This window comes from Thalia democratica, chromosome 6, assembly GCF_965202585.1.
Source record: "Thalia democratica chromosome 6, ktThaDemo2.hap1.1, whole genome shotgun sequence".
Taxonomy (NCBI): domain Eukaryota; kingdom Metazoa; phylum Chordata; class Thaliacea; order Salpida; family Salpidae; genus Thalia; species Thalia democratica.
In genome coordinates, this window is record NC_139170.1 from 27,574,805 (window position 1) to 27,589,121 (window position 14,317).

General features: G+C 24.2%; 1 protein-coding gene across 1 annotated transcript; it reads right to left on the reverse strand.

Moving 5' to 3' along the window:
- Window positions 1-231: 231 nt before the first annotated feature.
- Window positions 232-12,811, reverse strand: LOC145839493 (sorting nexin-6-like). Its single transcript, XM_082947082.1, has 12 exons — window positions 12,482-12,811; window positions 11,446-11,586; window positions 10,929-11,039; window positions 8,563-8,684; window positions 7,647-7,770; window positions 6,410-6,508; window positions 4,750-4,855; window positions 3,225-3,321; window positions 2,885-2,924; window positions 2,196-2,378; window positions 1,710-1,859; window positions 232-1,222 (listed from the first exon to the last, which is right to left on the reverse strand). The coding sequence occupies exons 1-12, from the start codon at window positions 12,485-12,487 to the stop codon at window positions 1,172-1,174; spliced, it is 1,230 nt and encodes a 409-aa protein (XP_082803208.1). The 5' UTR covers window positions 12,488-12,811; the 3' UTR covers window positions 232-1,171.
- Between the last annotated feature and the right edge of the window lie 1,506 nt (window positions 12,812-14,317).

The window sequence follows — 14,317 nt, forward strand, 5'->3', positions numbered from 1 at the left end:
AAACATTTAAGGTCTTATAATAATCATAACTAGCTGTATCAATTTACATAAAAACGAACGAAGCCTAAATGTGTTTCGTCTTCAAACTTTTAACATTTTTTTTTTTTATGGTACATTGCAAATCTGTTTTATATTGGAACAGTGATTAAGATAAAAAAAAGAACATAAAAAATTAGCAAAATTTTGCAAAACTAATGATATAAATATTTATTGGCATGTAAACGATTTTAAAATGCTTTATTCAAGGTGATACATATTTATTAGAAAAATAACGAAAGTTATAGATTGCACGTTATTAGTTAAATTGAAAAAGAACATGTAAGCGTAGAAAATAAAAAAATGTTTTATAGCAAGTAATATTTTATTTTTCAAGAAAGAGAATTTTTTAAAGTATTAAAATTAGTTCAAAAATCTTAATAAAAATATAGCAGAGTTTTCAAACTACAATACCATTGTATTACACAATATATCAGAAAAATTTATGATGACTGTGTTACTCATTAATAGTTTTACAAATTAAAAACTTTTATTACTTTAAACATATACTTAATATATATAAAATATTTGAATCATTTAGCATACCACTACTAAGAAATTTAGAATCAAGGATACAAAATCTAAACTTCTCGAAGCAAACTAATTGATAACGTTACACTATAGACAAAACACACATTTTTTTTAAATTATAAAAATATTTTTGACTCAATGGGGATTAATACCAACCATGTAAGGCCTCAACAAAAATAAACGAAAAATATTCTCGCAGCACTTATTAAAAAATTCTGCTTATTTTTAAAATGTGTAAACCTGTTAATCTTTATCATAAATTAACTTTTATTGTGCAATTAGTCGGTAGCATTTTTTATACATTCTACTTAAAATTAATTGTTAACTCTGCATTGCTAAAACACATGGTCATTATCAAAATTTACATCATATTTTTTAAATATGTCATAACTTTTTAAACACTAAAACGTAATCATAGAAAATGAAGTACTGCAATAGGAAAATCAAGCAAGTATACAAATGCTAAGAAAAAAATGATCAAATAAGTTAGATAGTATACAAAGCTGACAAATATTTTAAACGAAGGAAAAGTAGCTTCATAGCTACAAAATAATTTTTAGTAAATACATGAGTGGAAAATGTTCAGATGTTTTATTGGATCTTTTCAAAGTTGTTCCAAATTTGCAATGCAAGTTTTTAAAGTGTTTACCATCGCCTGCAAAAATAAAACTAATTAGTGTTACAATTCTATACAAGTAAAAAACGAAAACAACTACGCAATTTTTGTTTGAATTCCTTACACTTATCTAAAATAGTTAAAACAACTTCAGCCGCAATACATCTTGTGAAAACAAAACTTTTAAAAATCAAAATTTTACCAATCAAATTTTTTTTTTAACTACTTATAGTAGCTATCTTTTATAATATAAAAAACTTGGAACGATTTTGTTTGTTTCACTTAAGTATACTTAGTTAAAAAACGTATGCAGAAGTCAAACTTAGTAAAATTGTAAGTGCTATTATAATTGTTTTACAAAAACTACGAAGTTCCTTGCTGTATCAATACAAAAATATTGTTTTACAAAGACAAGCTTTAAGTTGACAAAATAACTAAAACTAGTTTAGGCTAGGTTGATCAACTTACTCAATAATAAAACATTAAATTAGCTTTACATTTCCCACCATTGGAGATAAACACAAACCTTTGAATGCTTGATCTGTAGTTCTCCAAATTCCAGCAGATTTTTCCTGAAAGCTTGAACTCTCCTGGATTTAAACTGTATCAGTTCCTCCTTACCAACTTCGCTCAGCTTCTCAAACTTGCTCCTTGCAGCTTTCTGTGCGTCCACAGCCTTAAAAAATATTAAATATATTGAAATAAGGTAGCTTTAGCACAACTTCATACAGTAGGATGTTGAAAATTATTCACTAGTATAAGTGTAATAGATTTGCTTGAGAACAAATGAGTTTTACCATCAATTTTCAGACATAATTTATCATTAATAAAGTAGATTAAACGTTTTATCTAATTTTATCTAGTGAATAACAACTAGATGCACTTAATATTATGTAAATATTTCGAAAAATTAAAGTGAAACTTATTTTTGGCAAACTTAAACTTTTTTGCTGAATTTCTTTGTGCTAGTGAACTGGGAAGTTATTAAGAATTCAACAAAATTTTAACTTACTTGCTGCACGTTCTTCCCTTTAGCTCTCGCGTTGTCCAAATCCTTGTTTGATTTCTCGTACTGCGCCAACACCTTGCTCCTCCGGTACAGCAGGTCCTTGCAAGCTTGCGAGTCACGCGAGTAGTACCTCAGCAAGTCGCTCAGCTTCAAATCAGCGTCGCAACACATCCTGCCCTCAGTTTTCTGCAAGTCAACAATTAGATTCTCAAATGCAATTTCATTAAATACTTCTGGAAACTTTCGCACGTCGTGGTATATATGATTTATAACAACAAACAGTTACACGTTTTGTAAAAGTAAACAACTTTAATTTAGTTGTTCTAATAGTACTTATTTTTAGCACGAAAAATTTATATGGTTTTGATACAAGGTCTTTTAATTAACTATCTAGATTATTTGCTTAGACTTTTATTAAATATAAACTATTAATGAAGGTAGCCTAAAAATAAATAAGAAATACTTTTTATTACTATAGGTCAATTGTGTAAAAATAAATGTTTTTATAACACTCTTATCTAAAATTAATAAATTAGTACAATTTATCGTTAACTTGGTTCTAAATATGTTTAAACAATTTAATATTCTATCAACTTTGTATTACTGAAAATGAAAAAAAATCTAAAAATTATTTCCTAAACAACTATTTTTTTGTAATAAAAATCTTGACAGCATATAATTCAAAAACTTACTCTTGCTTTTTCTAATGTATCATGAACTTGCAGCAAAGTCCTGTTTGTAATAAAAATTTTGTGAAAAAAAGAGAAACGAAATTTTTAAAAAATATCGAAAATAAATATTTTAACTAAATATCTATCAATTAAATATACTTGTCGATTTTTACTTTTTAATATTTTTAAATAATTCATTTTATGAAATTTATATATCTTTTTACATAAAAAGTAACGACAAAATAATTAGATGTAGTATGGCTAAAAATATTATTATACTAAAACTTTCCACATCTGAATTATGATTATTAGCATTTTATGGTTTTTCTCTAACAACTAATAGATACACAAAACAACAAACTTATCGAATCCGACTTCTTTGCAAGCAGGTACAGATGTCTCAATAGTGGATAATCCTTGCAAACAACTCGTTATTTTCAGAAGATCAGACAAGCACTCTGTAACATTTTCACTTGATAAACAAAACAAACTTGAACTTTAGTTTATTAACTACTGGAAAACTTATATTCAAAGTGACAAAAAAACACAATCACCTTTTTATTAAAGTATAGTTCAGGGTTCGTGCGCGAATTTTTTTTTATTTAGCCTGACTGAGACCTATTTAGCCTGACATTTTTTCAACATAAGGAAAATCCCCTTTAGAAGTTTTTTTAGGTATTGGGGGGTCTTGATTAGTACTATTGTAGTCTCCGACTTCAACCAGCTTTATCTTAAAAATATTTTGAGCTTTAAAAATATTCAAAAAGCAACTCATAGCTTAATTACAACTCAATAAATTAAGACTAAATTTTAAAAAGGGTGAAAATCCCCCTATGCCCTTAACATAACAAATTCATTGATAAGTTTAAAAATAAGTGTTATATCTAATCTAATACTAGTGTAAAAATTTATATTATATATTACTAAACACAATTATTCAATTTAATTAAGCACTAAGTAAAAACACTATAACCAGAAGATTTATAATAAAACAATGTGCACTGTCGTGTTTTATTAAAATTTAAAATGAAATGCTTACACGCGTATTAAAACAAGTAAAAAATGTTTGTTATAGTATTTTGCTAATACTTAAAATTGATACATAATTATTAATCCTAAACTCTAAATAAATACAGTGATTGTTGATGTCATATCAGATTTAAAAAGCTTCACTTAAATTTAAATAAAAAACCTTGAATATTTTGTTCTTGTAAAGAAAAATTAATTGTACCTAAAATTTGTACTCCGACAAAACTTAGTACTTATATCTTATAGCTAAGTTTTAGTGTTGGGAATATCTCTAATAACTTTAAACAAACAGTAAAATATCTGAATAAACTGCTAAGATACTTAATCTAAAAATTATTTGGTATAAAGCCTTTAAATTGGAAATTAAAACAGTTCAACCAAGTAAACTCTGAGAAAAATAGCTGATGTAAACAAATTCAAACAAACAGCTAAGTTGTTGAACTACACTGTAATGTTTAAAGTGTATTTTTTTATGAAATTTCATAATTATGACGTATATAACCTACTCAAAACAAAATAATGAAGATTCTTAAAAATTTTTATAGATTCAACAAAATGTTTCAAGCATTTATTTTTACAAATACTGACTGAATTTGTCTTTAATAACTATATCTTTATTTAGAATTAATTCACATCTCAATTTCATCTTAAAAAGATTTCTCAATTCTTTAAATCAAAAATTTTCAAACATTTGAACAGAGAAAAACTGTGTTCTCAAGTTTTTAAATACAAAAACTGATTTAGCCTGACGTTTTTCAACTTTTTTCAAAAAAACTGATTTGGCCTGACTTAGCCTGATTTAGCCTGACGCGCACGAACCCTGATAGTTACTTTAAGTATCTAAACAGGAGACTTACGTTTGTGAGTTTTCGTTATTCTGTCACTCTTAGAAGTTGCATCTTTAATTTTACTATTGTAGTCATTCATGAAAAGCTTTTCATGTTCAAAAAACTCATCGCTGTCCTAAGAATTTTACATTTAAAACTTTTAACAATTGTAATAAATTTAACAGACAAACCACAGCTAAATAAATTTTTATAAACAAAAAAACGTAAAATTGATATAAAATAAGCACTTTAGAATTTTTTAATATACAAAAATTGAGACTAAGTAGTAAGGGCAAAGGGTATAATTTAATGAAGAAACATCAATTATTTGTTATTTTGTTCTAAAATTGAAAAAACCTAAAATAAGGTCACTTAAATGAAAACAAAAGTATTTTAAGTAGTTTATGTAGCATGACTTAATCTTATGTGCCTGCATATTAAACAGTAGAATGAAACAACATTTAAAAAGCTAAACTATTGGGTACACATAATTTCTTATTCTAACAGTTCAAATTAGACTTTTTCAATTTTGACGCTTAAAAATTCAAAAACTTTAGAATTTTAGTTGTCGACATTGAATTGTTGTAATTTGAATTGGCATAAAACCAGTAGTTTAATGTCAATGTACAACTACTAAATTTTGAAATACTTCTGTCAAAAACATGTTTGAGTAATGTAATGAACTTCAACAATCATAGAATTAATTTTAAAAAACAAAATTTCAGAATACCTTGTTAAACTTTAATTTGAAATTATCTTGAAAGTAAAATAGTATACTTAATAAATAAAACACATTAACAAACTACAGAAAATATTTTTTTAATTAATATTTGCATTCTTCTTATCTTTAGTTGTTTTTAGAGTTAAAATATTTTGGTGCTACAATTGAAAAATTTAGTACTTATAGAAAGAAATAAGAGCTAAAAAAAACGATTAAGAAAAATATTGATGTACGATAGATAATATCTAAAATCCATACAAAAATTAAGTATACAACTATAAGATGTAACGTTAAAAGGCGTTAAATCCTGGAGATCCTGATAAGCTAAGCTTATCGGAACATATACCACATATGTTTTTATGTCAAAACTTTATTCCGACTAACGGCGTTTCACTGCTCTCAAATAAATTTAAGAACAGATCTACGGAGTCTATAAAATATTAACACGAAAAAAAGCATGTATAATTATGTATAGTGTTTATGTGAGTAGTAACTATAAACGAATTTTATGGTTTAAAAACAAAGTTTGTAATAAAAACATCTGTGGTATACAACTATATATATATGAACTAGTATGTACTCATTTAATTTTTGCTTTCTTATTAAAAGCAAAAAGCAGTGTATGCAAAAAAAAGATAATTGAACTGTATAGATATAAAAAAACCTAGACTTACTTAATCAAAGTTTATTGTAATTCAATTATTTTGCTTGTTTAAAAAATAGATATAGTTGTATAGAAACTTTTTGCATCTTAACTATTAAAAAAACTATTTTATGGCTAAAATTGTGTTTAAATATAGTTTTTAGCTTCACAATTTGTTCGAACTAACTTAAATTAAGAGTTACTTACATATATATATTTGCTACTAAAATCTGAATTTACATTAAAGCATTTAATTTAACATTTTATTAAAGCTACTTATATACTTTGTTAAATATAATAATAAAAATTAGCTTGCAACAACTAACTTTCTGATTGCTTAGCAGCAAGGCTTCATCGGCTGTTTTAGTCACTTTTCTAAACAATCCAGTCAATTTCTCTTTTTTGTTTTTACCACGCACGCCCAACTATATTGATATAATTAAATTAACTTGGTTTGAATAAGAAAACAGCTATAGTTTAGAACTTATAATTTAGAAAAAAACAAACAACTTAATTGGTTATTGGACTCAAGCTTGCTTAAAAAAATTTAAATGTAAGATTTAGGTTAAATAAATTTGAAATCTACTTTATTGATAAGTTTAAGCAATTACATACAAAAAAAAATTCAAATTTCTAAATTTTTAAATCATGGATGGTATGCACCTTACTATCGTAACAGTTAACTAAAATGAAATATTTAACAATATATTAACCTAAAGAAACCATTTAAAAAAAATTAATAAAAATAATGTTTTTTGCATAAATCTAAGCAAACAATGACAATAGAGTATACAGAAAGTAAATATAAAACTTTATACCAAGTTGGAAATTCAGAATAATTATAGTTATTAGACACAAATCAAAAAAGTCCAAAAGTATAAAGTATTATTTATATTTAATACATTTTTAAATTTCTAAGAATAATATGAGAGACAAATCATTTTATTGCATTTCATTTATATTCAAAACCTTGTTCAATTGTCTTAAAACAACACTCACAATTTTACACAGTAAAATTTATATGGTTTTAATTAAATTCTTCTTTTCTTTTGGTTTGTGTAATCTAGTATTTAAAATAGATAAAAATTATTACATTTTATTTTACTATAAGCTATGAAATAACACAATTATGTATTATATTATGAAAAATAAAGTTGTCTAAACTAGAATATTTTTTAGATACATAAAAGTACTTAAATTTGCACAACAAGCTAAAAAAAATAACTGGTTTAATTATTTTCAATAAGCAGAAATCCTACAAGCAATGAGATCTAAAAAATTTCGAAACACTATTTAATCATCTATTATTAATGTTGAGCAAAAATTAAGTACTTTTAGTTTATATCAGTATAACAGCGTAATTTAAGAAAAATTTCTTGTAACTATTTTTTAGTTTGTGAGAACTACTTATTATAGCACGCATTCACAAGTAAAACTAAATAACATCAGAAAGTTTACTATTTGCGACTAAATTTAAACAAGCCTTTACTCTTAAGTACCAAATATATGTTTGAAAAAATATCCTAATTATTTTTAAAGCAAATAAAGTATAAAATAAACAACCTCTTTCTCAAATTCAAGGAAAACTCTGAAGTTGTGATTAGTTTTTAACTGGGTGTGTTGTGTCAATCTTTGAAGAAATATTTCATGCATAGCAACAGTTTTTTTGAAAATAGCCAAGTATTCACTGGAAAAAAAAATTAAATTAGTAGCTGTATAATACACCTTAACAACATAACTAAATTCAATATAATTGCTTAATTAATGTTTGGTATGTACAAATTATATATTAGTTTATTATTACAATAATAAACATGCAACAAATTTATATCTTAGTTATAATTTAAAAGATACAAAAGTATGCTAAACGATAACATATGCAAAAACGAGAAATACAAAACCAAACTCAAAAGTAAACTGATTAGATAAGACATTCTAGAGATATTTCAATAATGATTTTTTGTATTTAATTATTTTTTGAAATAAAAAAAAATCACAACAAAAAATTATTCATATACTTAGAAATAATTTTTATAAATTGACGAAACTATTTAGTTATTTAAGTCATATTTGTAGATTTGTCCTCAAATAAAAGCATTAATATTGTTTGTTTGTTAAACACCTTTACTACAGAGTATTTAAATAAATATTATTTTATAGGATCCAAACATTTAAATTAAGAAGATTTTAAAATTTGTAAACTGAATAAAAGCTTATATTCAATTAACATGTAGAAGATTATTGAAATCATATTGTTAACTATAAAATCAATGATTATCAAATTATTTTTCTTTTATTTGTTTAATTACCAATTACAGTATAAGTTTTGAAATATCGTCGTATTTAAGTCAAACATCAATACAATTTTAAAACTTAATGCAATCTCAAATCATACTTTTCTATATAAATGTACCTTTAACAAATTTTACAATTATATTTCCATAATTGATACTCAAAATAAACTCTTTCTTAAACTAACGCTTCTAGTTCAGCCTTCATTCTGGTGAATTCTTCTTTTGTCATTGATCCTTCGCCCTCACTCAACTTTGCAAGCTTTTCCCGCGAAGCGTCAAAGTCGGGTTTCAAAGGGGGTGGTGGTATCTGTTTGGTGGTATATTGTTTATTTTTTAAAAGTTTATTTAGTGTTTATTTATATACCTAATAATATTTAAGAAAAATCTCTAATAAGTTAGTAAAAAGTTGTTAGTAAAAATACCTTTCTAGCTGCAAATTTTTTTAACTGTTTACCGAGTGAAACTTAAAATAGAGACTTTTTCACTTATAATAATTAAATTAATACTATCTGCAATTGGTTTACTTTTTCCTAACTTTTTTATTTATATTCAGATATCAATTCTAGCTCTGTTTTTCTATTGTTCTATAAGGAAATAAACAGCCAAAATACTTAAGGAGACTATCCAAAGATGTCAGTAATTAAAATAATTATATTTTATGTAAAATTCAATGTCATACAAAATTTTCTATATATAGTTTCAGATATAAAAATTACATTAAAATAAAAAACGTCCAGATATTTTGCTAAAAAAAAAGGTTTATACTTTTAAATTAGTTTCAAAATAACTGTTCAAAATATAGGTTTAATCGTTTGCTAACAAAAGATCCTAGTGAAATAACTTTACTGGAATATAATTAAAAACAAATTATACAGTAACCTTCCTTTATTGTACCAACATATATTTCTGTGTGTTAACGAATCAGCACACTTCAACTGGGTTCTGTAAGAAAAATAATTTTTGTAATGAAAGAATAGAAGCATAGAATAAAGTGGGTGTATACATGTTTTTCATTAAAATAAAATAATTTCTACAGATAATAGTTAATAATAAAAATACTTAATATGAAATCCGACTGTTATAAAACTATATAATATTGGTAATTATTAAGTCTAAAACAAGTAAAGTAAACTAAAATACACAACAAAACAACAAATCATAATATAAACAAAGCACTCACGTTAAATGGGAAGAATAACTGATTCAAATTTACTGTTGTTAATCAATGAACGAAATACATTCATTACATCTAATAATTACGTCACATTATAAATGAGGTTATTTCAACAGTTTAATTTGTATTGCAAAGTTTGTTAATTTAGTTTTTATGTTTGTAATCTATTTTGAACAAAAATAATACATCAACCATTAGTTAGTGAACTTTTGATTTAATCTTTACAAGCTTTTGATATATAATAAACATGTTACATTGAGTTTCTGTGACTTTTATTGTCTTTGCCGTTGTTAAGTTTTATTAAATTTTATTGATTCACTAACTAATGGTTGATGTATTATTTTTGTTCAAAATAGATTACAAACATAAAAACTAAATTAATAAACTTTGCAATACAAATTAAACAGTTGAAATAACCTCATTTATATTGTGACGTAATTATTAGATGTAATGAATGTATTTCGTTCATTGATTAACAACAGTAAATTTGAATCAGTTATTCTTCCCATTTAACGTGAGTTCTTTGTTTATATTATGATTTGTTGTTTTGTTGTGTATTTTAGTTTACTTTACTTGTTTTAGACTTGATAATTACAAATATTATATAGTTTTATAACAGTCGGATTTAATACTAAGTATTTTACCTATTATTAACTATTATCTGTAGAAATTATTTTATTTTAATGAAAAACATGTATACACCCACTTTATTCTATGCTTCTATTCTTTCATTACAAAAATTATTTTTCTTACAGAACCCAGTTGAAGTGTGCTGATTCGTTAACACACAGAAACATATGTTGGTACAATAAAGGAAGATTACTGTACAACTTGTTTTTATTTAAAACAAAATATTTATCAAAAGTACTTACTAAAAGTTTACCTAGTAATAACAAATAAAATTTAACTTTTCTAAAGTAGACTAATATCTGTCTTAATACAAAAAGTCTAAAGATCAAGTTCATTCTAAAGTTTTTATAGAGAAACAGATTTTAAAGATTTTTTAAAGAAAAAAATGTGAAGAAAAATGTTGTTATTAATAATACTATAAGCAACTAAAAAATTGAATATAACTTTTTATAACTTTTTTTTTTCAATAAAAATTATAATATTTTGAAACCTACCTAGTTAATATTACTCTTTAAGTAATAAAAATTGGAGCTTTTAATCTTTATCTTGGTAGATATTATAAGATCTAGGTGTTAGTTAATTAAAAATTATGATAAAAATAGCTGTTAATATTTAACTTAAGCTAATTCTAAATAATTATACTAAAATTGTTTAAATACATGTTAAGACATTTTTTAATTCAATTATCAGATATATTTTTTTATTACTTATTACTAATTCTTAAAAAACTAATAAACAAAAAATTACCAATAATCCAGCATATCTTTCATCTTCAACAAGTGAGTTATGTAACCAAATAAACTCTTCATGTTGGCGAACTACCGAAAATTCATTTCCTTTAAACTCCTTCATTGTTGTCTATAATAATAAAATAATTCATAGCTATTCTGTACCACTTTAATCACAACAAATTGCTATTACAAATAAATCTTATATTCAGTAATTGTTATTCACTTTTTTAAAATTGGAAGTTTAAAAAAAAAGTACATATCACTTGAAAGTACAATTTACTGCTATTTTTATCAAAAACTTAACATAATTTACTTAAAACTTTATGAAACAAAAGATAACATAGATTATAATAATATTTAAACTTAAAATACCATATTAAAAAACATGATGAAAACTTTATTAGTTGTTTTAACTTTTAGTAACTTTTTATAAATAAATATTTGCAGTACCACATAAGAGTTTAAAAAATACTAAAATAGTGTACAAAAACTTAAAGCTTATTATCTTTTTTTAAATATTTAACAAAACTTACTTTAGTATGTACTGTAAATTTGACTTTGTCTTTTTCACTTAAAGCATCAGATATGTCAACTTTTAAAGAATTATCTGTGAGATCAACAGAAACTGATCTCAGGTTACGCTGCATAATTGCAGGATCATTATCCATACCATCCTATAAATTATTTCAATAAAAACCACAACATAAACATTAAACTTCTATCTAAATGTTTTATTACAGTACAGTTACTATTTAAATCAGGGTTTCCAAAACTTTTTTTTCAGAAGTCCCCCTTTGAAGAAATTAAAAAAGCTATGACCCCCTCTAACAAGATTACTCAAAAAACTATCATTAAAAAAACACCTAAATCCTCTTACTTTTTTGATGTTTATCTGCAACTCCAGAATATCTAGTGTAAATTAAAATTATGACCTTATGGCCCCCTTGTGGAACCTTTACTGCTGATGGCCCCATGAATATATGTCATGGCCCCCAAGGGGGCATTTAGCCCACTTTGGGGAACCCTGACTAAAATTTTGTTAGTTTAAGTTTTTAAACATTATTTTGTTTTAAAAGGTATGATTTTACTGTGGTAGAAATTAAACAAAAAAAAACTAAACTTATTCAAACAAAGAGACTATAACATAGTTTAACAACATAATTTTAGTATTTAAAAATAATTATATTTTCAATATTAAAACACTAAGTTTAATTACTTAACTATTTAAAGTTTAAACTTTCCATATATTTAAATTTTAATTTGTAAGGTTGATTTAACAAAAATTTAAAAATGTAGTATGAGGAAGACAGTTGGTAAATTTTAGAAGACCACTAATCAAAAAACAAAAAACTACCCTAATTTATAAAAAGGTTCAGTTGATATTTATATTTAGAGATGAAAACAGATAAGTTTATACAAAACATACTTATAATTATATTAATTATTTCTAATACTTACTAATTATATATAATTTGTTTATTCTTAAACATTGTTTGTAGAAAAATAAAAGCTTTAATCAAATCTAAGCATTACATTAGAAAAAGAGCATAAAAACAGTTAATAACTTACCATCATTTTAATGCTTAAGTTTATTTTTTAGCTGAAAAATATATACAACTTTTTAAATGATAATAACATTAAAAAAAGACAAACTTATTTTTTAAAAATTAGGTATTGAATTTATATGTTAAAAGAACATATATGATTAAAGAACAGCCAGAGGAAGATTCCTCCAAAAACAGGCCAAAAACAACAAATAATTTTGTACAAGTTTATCATAGATTCAAGTCTATAGTTAAACTTAGTACTTTTCACAGCAAAAAAAAAGAAATAAAGAGGTTCTTTAGAAACTTTATTGGGATATACAAACAAATTATTATAAACAACAAGAATTGATTTTTTTTTTGAAGTTTTTTTAGTGTATTTAGTATGTGATAAAACAAGTTATTTTAAAATATTTTCTCAAAAGTTTAATTTAAGGAAATTTCCTCTAAAATATTTGCATTTCCAAGCCTTATACTTTCATTTATACTTAAGAAATAATTCTGTTTTAATATTATTTACTTATAATAATGATGTTTTTAGGAAAATATAAATTAAATTTTTGAAAAAAATAAACCATCCAAACTTGCTATCATTGATTTATTTTGACTATTAAAGTATAAAATTTGTTTGAATGTGCTCAAAATAATAACTGTTTTGAATTTCTACAACAAAAATGCATTAAGGGCATAGGGGGTCCAACATTTTTTTTTACTAAAAATAAAATTGGATCTTATAAGAAAGCTAAAAGTACAAACTAAAAGCCAGTTTTTATAGAACTAAAAAATATTTATTAACTTTTGAGATATTTTAATTTTCATAAAAAGTTTCTGATACTAACGTATGGACCGCAAGTTTTTCGAGGTCAATTTTCTCTGAAATTTAAAAAATCACTAAAAACCTATCTTCTCCTTCATTTTTTGAGATAGAGACCTCAAATTTTCAGGAAATGGTCCTTTTATAGTTTAAAAGACTTTGAGTGTTGGAATTTTAAAAATATTTTAAAAAAAAATTTAGATAAAAAAAACAGAAAAAAGTAGGTGGTTTTTTTTTTTTTTTTTTCAAAATTAAAAAATTCCTGCATTCAATCTTTTTAAAATTTAATAATACACTTTTTGTGAAAATTTGAGGAAGATTGCTTAAAAAATGAAGAAGGAGATAGATTTTTAGTGAAATGGTCTTTTTTTTGCGTTTTTAGTTTGCGCCTTCCATTAGGAACCTATTGAGGTCACCGACTTTGAATGCTCATATCTCAATAAATTACTTTGAATTTTTTTAAGCGGTTAAAAATGTCTGATAGCTCAGGTAAAACTCTATTAAATAAAATAAACTTGTAAAAACCAAGGTGGACCCCCCCTATGCCCTTAAATTTAGTTTTTTGAATTTAAATACTTATTTAGTGCTTAAGCACTTATCTTTTGATGATACTTTCAGATATTAAAATAAATAACATGTAATACATAATTCTTCTCCTAAACTTAAATGTAAATTTGTAAAAATATGAGAGCCTGCAAAGTTGTCAAAGAGCAAAATTCTGTTATTTTACTACTTTTAATTAGATAAACAAACTCAAAGTTTTATTTCAGGGTTGCCACTCTTGAACTACTCTGAGTTTATAAAAAATTGCAAAAAAAATAGTATGCACCAAAAGCTGGATGAAAAAACACTATCAAGATTTAATATACTGAAAATTTTATAATTATTAGAAAAAAATCTTAACAATAATAACAAAACATAATTTAAAAGAAAATAAAAATATTTAAAGTGATAAAAACTAGACTTAGATTTAAGATTTCAAATAAAAATCAAACAAGTCTGAGTTATTCTTATCACTTTAAACTATATAGTACAAGTCTGATTCAT

Coding starts and splice junctions, on each gene's coding strand:
- LOC145839493 (XM_082947082.1), bottom strand. Junction 6,509..7,646: donor TCCTTGAATTTGAGAAAGAG/GTTGTTTATTTT, acceptor ATATCAATATAG/TTGGGCGTGCGTGGTAAAAA. Junction 1,223..1,709: donor TACAGATCAAGCATTCAAAG/GTTTGTGTTTAT, acceptor TTATTTTTGCAG/GCGATGGTAAACACTTTAAA.